Here is a 15,055-nt window from a genome sequence, read left to right on the forward strand (position 1 = left end):
TTTCATTCTATGCTGAAGGTGAAACTACACAAATTAATTAAACATAATATATGTAATTAAAGTTTACACAATTTATTTAATGTAATTAAAAAAATATACCTTTTTCAATTCTTCAACGTAATTAATCATGGCTTGTTCACGCGACATATTACCTAACTTTGACCATGCATCCCACTTTGCTTTCTTTATCATCTCCCAAAAATTAGGTTTAGGCATAGTGTTTGGACCTTCAGTTGCCTGCTTATAATAAGCATAGAAACGAAGCATAAGCTCATGTGAAGGCTGGTATGCACCTGAAACAATAAAAAGATAACAATAACCATATTAATTAATAGTATGTTACATACATACAACTAATTAATATACAAATTTTATATATATATATATATATATATAAATATATATATATATAAATTTTATAAATTTATATTCAAAATACTGCTTCCAAAGTTAGGAGGGCTGAAAGAAAAAATAAATGAAATGACAGTAATGATGTTTATTTAATAGCTAATTTCTTTGAAGAACAGATGTTATTTTACACTGAACATTACAAGTACTACTTTTAAACTACAATCTCCAAAACGAGTTTTGCGATCATCTATCTCTTCGGTCAACTCATTCGGATGTCCACCAAAGTCAACAGTTTTCTTTAGCAAACTGTCAAACACAAATCGAGTAACATATTGAACTAAACTGGATCTGATAATTTCAAAAATGGAGGGAAAAATGAAAAAACATTTGTTAATATTATTACCATCTATGTGTCGTTTCTCTCATCGGTCAAACCGCTTTACAGTAGAGTGAACATACACTCATAAACACAAGTACAATAATCGACAAATTATACAAAATTGACTTTTAATTAAAATTTACTAGAATTTTAAACGCTCTATTTAAAAATATTACATATAGAGATAGTTTTACTGTTTTTAGAATATATGTTTGAGCGTTACTTAACGTAGAACTGATCGTTCTATGTCTGTATGTCATACGTACAATGGACTTTATAACATTTCAAAAATATGCGAAGGAACGAGCCCCATTTTTTATGTAAAAAAAAGAAAAAGGTTTTACGTCATTTTTTTTCTTAATTTGTGTTCTAATGAGACATTAACCGAACTAAATCTAGATGCATAGAAGCAAAATTTTCAACGAGGTTTTAAAAAACATTTTTTGAAATTTCAAATCTGGACTTCACTTGTCTATCAGTAAAAAACTGTATTTTAGTATGCTCATTTATTATGCACCGTAAAAAAATTTTAACAGGTAACATGTAGCAGATGCTTAACAGGGGAGACTGGGAAACCCACCGGGTTGGTCTAGTGGTTAACGCGTCTTCCCTAATCAGCTGATTTGGAAGTCTAGAGTTACAGCGTTCAAGTCCTAGTAAAGCCAGATATTTTTACATGGATTTGAATACTAGGTCGTGGATACCGGTGTTCTTTGGTGGTTGGGTTTCAATTAACCACACATCTCAGGAATGGTCGAACTGAGAATGTACAAGACTAACACTTCATTTACACTCATACATATCATCCTCATTCATCCTCTGAAGAATTATCTAAACGGTAGTTACCGGAGGCTAAACAGGAAAAAGAAAGAAAGAAAGGGGAGACCGGGAAGAATCGAAGAATTTTAATAAATTAAATTTTTGAGGTATATCTTTTTCTTTGCCTTTATTATTAAAACAGGCTTTTATTGTATTGTACGTAGTCAGATAAATTTTTATTTTAATATAATGAAAATTATTATGCCATTCTTAAAAAGTATTTATCTTGTAAGATTTATCTTGCAACCGACGAGCCTTAGACAATCAGATTACGCAAGCCAAGAAAAACTGTTGGAGAGCACTCTACGAGTATTTAAACAGGAATCCGTGGGGACGAGCCTATCAAATAGTTAAGAAGCGTCTTGGAAGACGACTGCCCGACCTCACGGACTGTCAAGTGGCCGCGCAGATAATTAAGCTATTTCCCTGTCCAGAGCAGGACATCACCGCGAGGTTATAGATTGGAACAGAGGTAGATTAACGCTTGAGGATGTCTCTACGGCTATCCTTATTTTAAACAATAAGAAAAGCCCCGGTCCCGACGGGATTCCCGCTGCAGTACTTAAAGGCTCCTCAGCACTGTGCCTTGGGAAATATCTGAGGTTGCCAATTTTGAGCATGAAAACAAGACATTTCCGACATGCTGGAAACAGTCGCGCCTGGTCTTCCTTTCGAAGGCCAGGAAGGAGGCTGTTCCGACAGAGTTCCGCCCTCAACAACATGGGCAAGGCGGTCGAGCGGATGATAGTAGCCATACTGAGAGACGAATTGACCATAGGAGCGGGTTTTGGTTTGTTTGACATTTCTTCTGGCACCATCCCATTCGGTCGCCCTAAAGCATAAGACCGAATTTCAGTGCCACAAACAGCTACTGAGCCTCGAAACAGTTTAGCGACCAGTGTCCCAAATAGCTCCTAGAGCTTACCTAACAGCGTGAGCGGACTAAGCGCGGTGCCATACACCACCGGCTTACGTGTCCCAACCGCTCACTTGCCATATATTTACTAAAATGGGTAGGCGCACCTCGTCAACTATTAAAAATAAATGACATCCATAATAAAATTTATTTCGTCTAGGCAGCAATTTGCTGCCACGCCTAGGTCGTTGAATGCCAGCAAGTACGTGTCCACCATTTTATACCGTTTGAAGCCATAATAATTGGCTGGTGGTCAGCCATATTCAGGGTTAGCTTCCCACTGCAATGCGGTAAGAGTCTTTCCCTTAAGTAAACTACGAATGCCGGTTGAATAAAGCAACCGCATCTAGGAACTCCCACACGGCCCGGCAATGCGGCTCTCGCCAGATTGACTCGCCGATTGTGAGTGGCCAATTTTTCTGTTGACCTCTAAGTTCCAGGGTGGCCCGGTCTCTGGCACCCCCAAGAGCAAGGCAGTCAAACATCAGGTGTTCATTTGACTAGACCTCCCCAGAGACGCACAGCTCATCAGCTGCCAGGCGGAACCCAAAAAGATATTGGTTCAAGTTAGCGTGGTTGGTGAGCACCAGGGCACTCATTGCCCTTAAAAACGAGCTCGAGGCATACCATCCTCCCAAATCCTGTATAAACTTAAAATCACAGAAAAAAGTTTCAATTTTCAACATACCGTTCGAACCGTTTCAACCGCACTGCGATCACAGCTAACATTAATCTCTCGTTAACGGATTCTTAATCGAACATCGTGTAGTCGTTTAATAAAGAAATACGCTTACAATATAATTTTTAGTAAAATTTGATCTTTTCAATACGGCTCCTCTTTGAAACGATATACACTTTACGGAGTAGAGAGTACAGCTAGTAAATTATAAATTTAAAAACCTGATTATAGCCAAGATTCTGATTGTACGTAGAGAAATACTGTATTAATTCATTCGCATGAGGGACGAATAAATGTAACATTTTGTTGTTATTTTTTTCTCTCAATTTGTCTCGTAAATTTAGTAGCCGGTACCGCCTACTGAAACGAAATAAATTAAGATGATGATTATCAAAGATAATTACCGCGTTTTAACAGCTATTTATTCGGTACATCACGACCGATCGCTTTATGTAAGCAATAAAACCGATTATCGAGCGTCAACAAACCCTGATAAAAACAATAAACTGCATCCCGAATAATCTGACGGTACCAGTACATCCGGAACGCATTCGGGAATAGCATTCGATGACACGTCTGGAAAATACGGTAAAAGCAAGCACACAGCGATATATTTAAGGAGTAAGTTCTTTCCGAACTTCAAAGTTAAATGACGTCGATCGAAGATTACTTTTGTAGGGTCGTTTATTCGATAACGGTGAATTATACTACAAACATAAATTTAAAATGAAGAATTTTAAGAACTTTAAATAAAGTGTTACAAATACAACGGTACAGAGCGTTTAATTATTACACCCACCGGGTTGGTCTAGTGGTGAACGCGTCTTCCCAAATCAACTGATTTGGAAGTCGAGAGTTCCAGCGTTCAAGTCCTAGTAAAGTCAGTTATTTTTATACGGATTTGAATACCAGATCGGGGATACCGGTGTTCTTTGGTGGTTGGGTTTCAATTAACCACACATCTCAGAAACGGTCGAACTGAAACTGTACAAGACTACACTTCATTTACATTGATACATATCCTCAATCATCCTCTGAGGTAATATCTGAACGGTAACTACCGGAGACTAAACAGGAAAAAAGGGCGTTTAATTATACCGTGCTATTTACCTATGTCATTAACAGTAACATTTTTGAGTAAGTGAAGAAATCGAGCCAAACAATAATTAATATTTAATATTAAACGGCTAATATTTACAGATAAAAAAAAAACAAACAAATCTTCTGTGCAGTTCCGCGATAAACATCGATCGTGAGAATCATCGCTCGGTGAACACGAACTATTTTCTTGTCACACGCGTTATTACCGAATGAATTAAAACTATCCAAGTCGATACCGATAACTAGGAATTTTTTATCGACTAAAAAGTTTCAAAATTTATTCCTTTTCTAGTGAAAATCATTATTAAAATAAAACAGGAAACGGCTTGTGAAATAATTACGGCTATGAAATACCGATTATAACAATTAAATTCCAGAATAATCTGATGAAATCGAGAGCGGAAACGTAGATGAAATGGAATACGAAAAAAATAAACTTAAAATTTTTATCGGTTTAGTGAAATCAGGAACGGGTATAAAAACAATGATATTTCCCGACATTAAATTTTATAACTTTTTCGGTGTAATAATTGTAATTTCTATAAATATATAAATCTGGGGATTGGATTTTCTTCTGAAAACTTCTGATGAATAATTGTTTCGCAGAAGGCTTAACTTCTGTTTAGTTTTGATACAGGCTCTACTGTCAAATGTTTTACCGATTACATATATTCTTTATAAGAAAACATACGTATGGTTCGAATCCGATAAAAGTACGGCATACAAGTAGTTACAAAATACATTATTACTAAACCGACGAATTTATTCTGTGTATTATTTGTAATCTGAGAGTACGCGTTTTTAGTCTTTTTGTTACATTTTTACACATTTCCGATAGTATTATAACACCAAAAAAAAAAATTAATAAACAAAATCAAATAAAAAAAACGTACTTAATAAATAGGGATAAGACGGTGGGGAAACTTACTTCATCGATAATAATCCACAAACTTCATCGTTGAACAGCAACCGATATCTAACAGCATTTTTGAATTTTAAATAAATTTATTAAAAATATTTTTGTGAAAATGTTCAGTAGTAAGAATACTAAACAGTTATCCCCTCTTTTAAATTTTATTTATGGGCGGGGAATATTCTTCATCGTGCTATCTTTATCTTTCTTGAGATAACGTTTACTTATCCGACTCATATATAAGAAGCGCGGATCAGGTAGTAGTGAGCGATCCGTATCGGAAGTTTCAGCGGTTTACATGTTTTTAAGCTAAATTTGTACTTTATCGGGGATCGTTCTAAAAAAATTGTTTGTATATACGTATATATATATATATATTTTTTTCTTTCTAAATTATTTGTTTTATATCTCAGTAATACTATTTATTATTTGTTTCTTTTTTTATTTACTTAGTTTCTTTATTTACATTTTTTCTAAAATACTTTTTCCTTGGTATGTCTACCGATGATAATCGTTTAACGATAGAAAACGGTCGTAGTTTTAAATTTTAAATAAAATTATTTTAATCCGTTCTTAAGCGCGATCTTGAATTTAGTTTATAATATTTCTGCACTCTTTTAGATTTCTATCGTAAATAAATTATACTTTTAACGAAACCTATTCGATTTTAATAAATCTACGGGCGAGATTAGTATTACAATTTGTATCTATATTTCACTACCTCCGGGAATTGGTCTGCGCGGATTTAGAGTACGATTTTAATTTTACAGCGCTAATCGATACGGATTATCGGAGAAATATATACGCTCATCAAAAAACAAACAAAAATTTCGACGAGGAAACGAGCGTACACAACAGAAGCGTTCGATTTCGGATGGAAAGATAATATTGTAATAATCTAAAATTACGTACAAATCAAGGACTAGTTTTTGTACTGACTAATCATCGTATAACAGACATCATTAATGCAATCGAAACGTAAAAAATAAACCGTGATACTTTACGTGTAGTGGACATGAAAATAAATCGATTTACATTATTATAACCCGTAAGAAGTGTTGCATCGGGGTTAAATACCGTGTCTTGCATACGCACCGCGGATATCGATGCACACAGATTTATGAGAGAAACTGTATAAACCGTTTACCCGTCATCAGAGGAATAGTTTAGTATCAGCTTAATGATACTCATCGCCTACGTTAAAGCAATCCCTCTGATGAAGGAAAACAGCAAGAAAATTCTCATCTATTTAATCTTGTTTTCCTTCACGATGTCGTGCGGGAAATTACTTTAACGCGTTTAAAATAATGGGGACAAAGTTTTTCTGTATTCATTGACGTTTCGAGGATCGCTGGAACCCAAAAGTTAGAGTGCGACTCTACAGCCTATGTACAGATGCGCGTACGTGTAGGCATCCATTATTTGCTGTCTCGAGATGGGTATGTACGACAAAAGTATTTCGCCGGGGAACTTTTCAAGATTTTTAGCGTTGCAATATAGCAAATAATTTTTTAGTCGTACAAAACAACCGTTGTTATTACGTAACGGTTTAAGTGAAAGGTAGGGTTGTAAATAAAAGTGCTTTTAAATATTTCGTCCTGGTACGGATAAGATTTACACACAAACAGCGGTCAACAGCGATCAGCCGGTGCTTTGTTTTATAAGGGGCAGTCGACAATAGCGGCTATGTAGTTTACGCCATTGTGCTATTACACAGTAGAAGTTTTACAGACGGTATTTAACACAAGCATTTTTTAATCATCTTATCAAAACGAACGTGTCTGTTTTTTATTTATGATAACCGTTTCTGACTATTTTTCAGGTTATCGAAATATCAATAACCTGAAAAATATTCGAAAAACATAAAATTGGTGGTTTTAATACACCGAAAACGGGCGAATATAATGAGAAAACATTGTTTTTCGGACAGTTAATACGGTGTTATTTTTAGATTTTTTTATATGCGTTTCAAAAAATAGCATATTGTATTCGAATGGAGCTAAAATCGGAGTGCTTTTCTTCATGTTTTGAAGAAACATCGGAGTAATGAAATGAAATCGCATAATTAACAGAAAAAAAACCGGGAAACAAATAAGACCGCCTAAAATTTGTTTATCCTTATTATAAAGCGGTATTACTGAGATACGAACTCTCGTCGGAAAGATATAACAGTGATAGGCTATTAGTGCAGTATTAATACAGTAAGTACTGTTTTGTAAATAGACTGATAACTTTTTACAATAATCTATATTGAAAAAGAAAGATTTCAGTTAAAATAAAGTTCCTCTAATTCAATCGGATCAAAATATAACAATTATTTTTAAGCTTACAACAAAAATTGTACAGGTAATTTAAAAAAAGAAAAAAAGCTAGTTGTAGTGGACTTTTAACAGACCTAAAGGCTTCTAGCAATAATATAAAGTAATATAATATAATATAATATAAAGCGGGCGAGGTCGACATCCGAGATATCGAGCCGCTTACTTTGCCATCGTACAGTTCAGACCTCGAGTCTGATTGAAAATTCACGAACACCACATCTTATCGTCCGTCAAATCAAATGCCCGAGAACGAAGTGGGGGGACTGAGATCGGCAGTCTGTACCTCGTGACAAGTGACTTGTGAACAATGTAGAAAGCCGATCCGCTCGATGCCTAACAAGATTAAGACGTACTAAAACGCTACAGGAAATCGCACAGGCTATTTATTTGAAATTACGGCTATTTAACCCCAAAAATTATATGTAACTTTCGGATTAAATAAAAAGTAAAAATGAAAACGCTGTTTTTATTGGGGGGGTTTTAAAATTTTTTCTGACAATTAACATCATAAATCACACTATATACATTTGTAAACTCAGTAAGTCGAGCGATACTACGTGTATAAAAGATAATCCGAAACACGCATTTCTTTTTAGATTATGCAATACCGTAAAAATAATCTCAACTTTTAAACATCAAAGAAACATATACTAGTATTTTAAAGGAAAGCAATATATTAGATGCGTTTAGTTGTGCGAACGAATAATACAATATTGTCTATTCTAATTAAATATCTTACGCAGTTACAGTACAATGCGTGAAGGTTTTTCAACTAATATATTTTATAGCAGATTACTTCCTATCGTTTTAACTTATCTACGGGTATAATGTCACAATATTTGTTATTTACTAAGCTATTTTCAATTTTTTCCATTCAAATAAAAGTAATTTTTATAAAGATTTTTTTTTTAAAGATTAATAAAAGAAAACTACGCGAGTACGCTATGAAAAATTACATTATATATACACACACATACACGCACGCTCGCTCACTCACTGTTATGCCGATGTATTTGTTCTCTGAAACTCAATTCGGTGACCTCCCCCATATTACGTAATTTCACCTTCTCAACAAAACAGTATCACGCTGTACAAACTGTTTCCTCCTTGCTGTTATTATTATTATTGAATATGAACGTCGATGACGAAAGTTTTCCTATTGTAAAATATATTTAATTCACAGTGAAATTTTCCCGTACCATGAAGAAATTGTTACGTAAAAGAGAAAATTTAGTAATAATACATAGATTCTATTGTGAATGTAATGGAAAAGTCGATGACCTTAAAACATAATACAGTAAGTAGCCTTACGACAACTATTACACTACACGATGTGCAATACCCTCGCGATGCGTAATAATTAAAACTAATGTATTTTAAACACACCACCACCCGTGTACGTACACGAGGTAGTTCTCTACACGCTTAAAACAGTTCAAAAATTTTCATCTGTTTAAGCGACAGAAGCGACTGTATGACTGTCGATTTTTCGATACTTGATTTTTGAAAGTCAATTTACATCGTCTTTTATGTAAAAACGGCTCGTGAATGTAAGTCAGGAGAAATATCTAAACCTTTCTTTTTCTTCAGTTACAGAGAGAAAATACAAATTTGTTTCGTTCCTAACTTACAGTTTCTCTAAATACGAATGTATTCCGTTACATAGGAAGTGTTATTCGATTCGATATCCCTACTACGAGCGTGGAGCGTCGCGTCTTCAAATTTAAAATATAGAATCTGGGGTTGTAATTATCGGCCTTTCAGTTCTAATGGGTTGTTCATCACTAAAAAAGTAACTCGGAACAAATTTAAGTTAAAAATTTGGATTCGCTTCTTGAACAGAGTCAGAGAAATGAATCCATAAAACCGTAAAACGAACGCATCCCGATCGATCACCTTTTGGAAAAAATAGAAGAAAAATTCAAAACATTTAACAAATTTCTAGCATTACTCCAGAACCTCGGCAACGATGTAAAAAATAGTCAACATCTAACAGAGCCATAATTACTTCGGAATCAAACTTTTTAATGTTTCGAATAAATATAAATCTAACCTTCCAAACTTCTATTGATATATATTTCTTGCTGTTCAAGTTCTATCGCATCTAAACCTTAAAGTACAATTGATTACTCTTATCCCAATTCCTTTGAGATGTAGAAAAAGAATAACAGAAATGGAATATATATATATATTCTTATACATATTACTAAACATAACAAGAACATTTTTATTGACTAGTACGTAATGAAATAACAAAAGATAACAAAATAAGACAACAAAACCGTACTGGCACTAGCTCGCATCGGGAAAAAAATCTGTTAGTACTGATTATAAACTTAAAATAGGAAATATTTATTTGAAACATATACTCGGAGAGTCGCGGTTTTTGGCAGCGAAATGCGAGCTTTTCAAACGTAAATCATATGAAATAAATAAAAACTTTTGAAATGTCGTAAAACAGAATAATATAAAAAAATTTGGTGAGCGATAGAATACGGAATGAAGCAGTATAAGATGAATTGGAGAAAAGAGAACTTTTTGGCGTACGTTTGAAAAAATAATTACAAAATCGACGGGTACACAGTAACACAGACAAGACTAGATAATCTGTTATCGGAAGGTAGAAACTGATTCTTTTACGTTAGGCAGCATTTTCTATCACTGAAGCGCAGTTAGAATTCTTACGAATTTTTCGTCGGACCAGGTTCAACATTGTAATCCCCAGTTCCAGTAATTAGGTATTTCTTTTGTTTGTTTTTATCGATTTACTTGTAAATATTACTTAGTCACTATTAACGACGTTATTATTATTATGCCACTATTATCGACATTTACTTGTCGATAGACGTAAATAAAGCATTTAATTTTTAGTTTTAATAATAAAACTAAAGGTGATTATAAAATCACCTTACATTTTTTACCACTTACTTCGGGTAAGAATACTATATTTACGATACCATATAAATAATTAAATATTTGGATTTGTATTAAGTCTCTGAAGAGGTATGAATTCTACAATATCGTGCATTATTTTATCCAAAAGATCAGTTAGGTAGCGACTAATGTTTTTCGCCGTGTACTGCACTACGCTAAAAAACTTACGATTCTAATAAAATAACAGTTAGAGAGCAAAAATGAATTTACAGAGGGTAAAAATTGCTGGAAGTAGTTTTCGATGGCGACCGCTCGATGAAACGTGCGAGTTTACGCCTTTTATGTAGTTTTAATAAAACCGATTTTAAAAGGAAAAGATCGAAACAATAACGGAGATCAAAGAACGGAATACACGAGACCGGTAATTTAAATAGCAGAATCCAGTAGATATTTTGAGAGAAAAAAATTACCTCGAAACAGAAAAAATAAGAACGTTAAAAAGAGTGGACGACAAAAAAATGTTCTGTTTATCGTAATCTCTCTTCAGTCTGGGGTATGATACGCGACGCTTAACCTTTGCGCCTTAAACGACTCGAATAACGTACAGCCGTACAAGATGTCAGACGCGATAAGAATTTTAAGAGTACGTACCAAATTTTTTTTAGATCTAGTGACGATAGAGGTCAGCATATCCGATTAGTCACGTCTTTACTTTACGATTAAGAGGAGAAATTAAAAAAAGTCATCCTTAAAGTCAGTAGTCGAAGCCGAAGAATTTTACTTCCCAGTTAATTTATTTATTATTATTATTGCACATAAATTACTTACTAAAACTAAGAAACATCTTTCGCTGATGACACTGCCTTGATTTTCAAGGGCTGCTCGTGGGATGAGGTTATAAAATCACCTGAAGAAGGTCTTCGGGGTGTCAGAGCTTGATTTAACGAACATCTACTAACAATAAATGTTAAAAAAGCGTGTTTTTGACGTTTTCTACAAACCACAGTAGTCAATCTCGAAACCTAAATAATTTAACCGTGCGTGTTCAATAAACTACAAAAGGCCAACTTTTACTCCACGTCTGTGTCTTAAAACAGAAAGAGTAAATAAAATAATATATCTTGGCGTCTGGATAGACACTCCTTAAATGCGATGCGCGCATTAATGACATGTGCAAAAGAATTAAACACTTAATCCGTAAATTAGTAAATTAAAAAATAACAGTATCGGTAGACTTGTATACTTTGCGTACGCCCGACTGATATTGCAGTACGGAATATGTTCACGGGTGAGGCAAGAAACGTGCACTTTAATAAAGCGTATGTACTTCAAACACGCTTAATAAAAGGAGCCTTAAATAGGCCCAGACTTTACCCTACAGCTGACCCGTTCCGGGAATTTAACGGTGAGACAACTCTATGTCCAAAGCGCTGTTTTATATATTAACAAAAATATAAATCTCTCTGACCACAGTGATTTACCAAATAATCTGAGGCGATCTAGTATCATCATTATATTACTCCGAAATGACCTATCGGTCCGCGGAAAACATTTCATATATATTTCTGTTAAATTAAAAAATCTTATTCCTGCTAAATTTATGTGTAGCAGGATGAATAAAAAACCTCCTTAAAAAAAAAAAAATGACTCGATAATGACTAGTAATGCGTACGAATGCTGTTCTAACCGTGTTTTTACAATCCTCTCTAAACGATACATAATTTTACTTTCAACAAATCTATCGATGTAGTTAATAAACGTTTCGTTTTTGGAGTTACCAGGTAAATAATCGATGAAAACCTCGGCTACAGAAACGTACCTACAGCGGCAGGAACCGTAAATTTTGGGATCGTTATTTTTTCGGTATCGACTCGACAACTTACGGTTTATTATTGCATCATTTCCACGATGTCATCCTCTGTAAAAAAACAAAAAGCAAATAAAAACGGAGACGTATTTACGTTTACGCCGACGGTCGCACAGTAATCGTTTTGGGAATTAGGAACGTTAATAAAAACGGCACGCGATGAAACATTTCGTAAAGAAAGGTTCGATTTTATTTTTTCTGGCTCTTCGATTTTTATACTGCACTAGAATCCGATTCGAGCGAAACGATTTTATAGAACGAATCGGGGACCTATAGGTCTGGGATTTATAGCAGAGAAATGCAATTTTTACAACGTGCTATCGAATCGACGGTTTTACAAATATCGCTGAGAGCGTGCGAGAAAAGATCGAAAAAAAATTGTCGAATCCAGCCGAACAACCTTACATTACCACAACAGAGACGCGGGAAAGACTGTGGATAAAAATCGAATGTCACCCTCTGTATTGTGACGAAAATAAAATATATTAAAAACGATCCCGCCTTTAACGATACAGCGGAATTAACGTCTACGAAATCGGCTTCTATCAATCGAAACGCTAAACGTACAGCAAGATTCGTCTAAACATCCGGCACATATAACTTTTTTTCTAAGGGCGATAGATGCGATTTAGGATACGTTGGAAGAGCTAAAACGAAGTCGAAATAAAGAAGCGTGCGGCTCACTATGAACATAGAAAGCCAGAGAAATTGGTGCTAGCCCGTTATCGCTTAGAAACCGGTTACAAAACGAGTTTAAAAGAAACGATAATTTCAAACGGACAATAAGAATTAAACGGTGGGGAAACATCGTTTATCGACAGAGTGCGGCACTTGGCCAAGGACTTTTCTGAGATTAAGGCAGGCAGTAAAGGAATCACGAGCGAGTTTATTGCGGAAATTTACGGTCTTTCTCTCGCTCCTTCACCTACGCAAGATTCTGAACGAAAGAATGATACGAAGTACCACACATGCTTCCCTAGAATTTTTGATTCGATAAACGAAGCAGTGAGTGGTGAGGTTCACCACTCACCCCAGAGGCTCTGGTCCCGAACAGTTCGTGGAAGCCAGGAACCTCTACTTGATTAATGAAGCAGAACAACCGCCGACTTTCTCTTCCGAACTGGGGGAAAGTTATATCGACGTCACTTTGGTGACGGGCGACTTGCTGCGAAGTACAAATAGTTAGACTGCCTGGCCCGAGGCCAGTGTGAGCGATCATAGGCTTATAACCGACGAGATCGTTTATGGAAGCGGTCTAAGAGCTCCAGATTCGGGACGCTATAACCTAAGGGGCCTGAAACAGCACAGGCTGTAGCGCGAGTGCGCGACTACCTTGCAGGGTTTGGAACGCAGAGAGAAAGTGGAAGTGATGGTTGAACAATCTGGCCGGGCTATCAAGACTGGCTGCGATAGGGTCCTACGGCGGACTCGGCCGATGGACGGACCCTTAGGTGGTGGCTAGTCCGCTGATCGGACAATGCCTGGAGCCGTCATTATCGCTGCTTCCGGGGAGGCGTCTGTTAAACGCAGGCGGAAACTCGGGAAAACGCGGTGCTCCTCTGACCTTAGCGTGCTGCGCGCAAGAGTTAGGTCCGCTAGGAGAAGATACCAACGTCGCCCCCTACCGGGGATTATCATTGACGACGTGCGCGCTGAGCGTCTGCGTATCTACCCGCGCGCTTGTAATGAGTATGTTCATGTCATCAAGGAAACCAGACTCAAGCTATGGCAAGACTCCATGCGCAAGTTGCAGCGCAGCCCCTGGCAGCTCGCAAAATCATGTTACCCGCCAAACCCACTGCACGTGCTTAACAGTGTTCGATGCCGGTTTGGTGGTCGTGACCACACTTTAACATTTGTGGCGACTTATCAGGCGTTCCTGGATACTCTGTTTCCAGATGCTCCGGAGGATGAAGCAGAGGTCAGCGTTAGGGCTGGGACTACCCCCTTCCCTGGCATGCGGGCTGTGGATCCCGTTGATATAGACCGAGTGGTTTTTCGAATGGCACTGATAAAGGCACCGGGGATTGAACAACTTGACCCGGATATATTTTACCATCTGCTGCCTGTCATAAAAGAGCTGCTTGACAGGATGTTCACGGGGTGCCTTAGCTGGGGCTGCTTCCCGATTTGTTGGAAAGTGGCTTTGGTGAGGATGCTCTTAAAACCAGGAAAGAATCCTAGAAAGGTTGGCAGGTCCATCTTGCCGGTAATCAACAAGTTGCTTGAAAGGCTGGTTGTGGTTCGGCTCTGGGAAAGCATTGAGGTGAATTGTTTTCTACATCGAGGGCAGTATGACCTCACGAAAGGGGTTGACATCTAGGATTGCATCTTAAATGCTCTTGCCGAGGTGGAAAGCGCCTCCAAAATATGTTTTGGAAATTTTTATAGACATACAGGCAGCATTTCCATCCTCGTGTTGGAGTTCTGTCCTCTATGAGTTGGAACGTCGTAATGTTCCCGGAAGCCCGCAGGGTTCCGTTCTTGGTTCCCTGCTGTGGAACCTGGTATTTGACGGGTTTCTAGGATTGACATTTCCAGAAGGGGTCACGGCCCGGGCTTTCGCCGATGACTGTTTTCTTTTAGTTCGTGGTAATTCACGACCGCAGCTGGAAGATCGAGCGCAAGCGGCCTTGTCGACCGCGGAGTGCTGGATGGACATTCAAAATTTAAAGGTTTCTGTGCCCAAGACGAAGTTTATGCTTCTCAAGGGTGCAGACAAATTATTGTACAGTCAAAACCCCCACATTAAGTATAAAGGCTGTGTAATAAGCCGAGTGAGAGTTCATAAGTACCTAGGTGTTCTGTTTGATGGGAAGTTTCTGTTTAGCAACC

At 36.8% G+C, this 15,055-nt stretch overlaps 1 protein-coding gene across 2 annotated transcripts in view; it reads right to left on the reverse strand.

Moving 5' to 3' along the window:
* The window catches only part of LOC142323243 (acyl-CoA-binding domain-containing protein 4), a 104,340-nt gene that overhangs the window by 49,345 nt on the left and 39,940 nt on the right, over positions 1 to 15,055 (reverse strand). For both annotated transcript variants that reach the window (XM_075362625.1, XM_075362624.1), the window contains exon 2: positions 100 to 293. In XM_075362625.1, the coding sequence (XP_075218740.1) occupies positions 100 to 293 (194 nt within the window). The remainder of the gene's footprint in view (positions 1 to 99; positions 294 to 15,055) is intronic.

This window comes from Lycorma delicatula, chromosome 4, assembly GCF_047948215.1.
Source record: "Lycorma delicatula isolate Av1 chromosome 4, ASM4794821v1, whole genome shotgun sequence".
In the NCBI taxonomy this organism is placed as follows: Eukaryota; Metazoa; Arthropoda; class Insecta; order Hemiptera; family Fulgoridae; genus Lycorma; species Lycorma delicatula.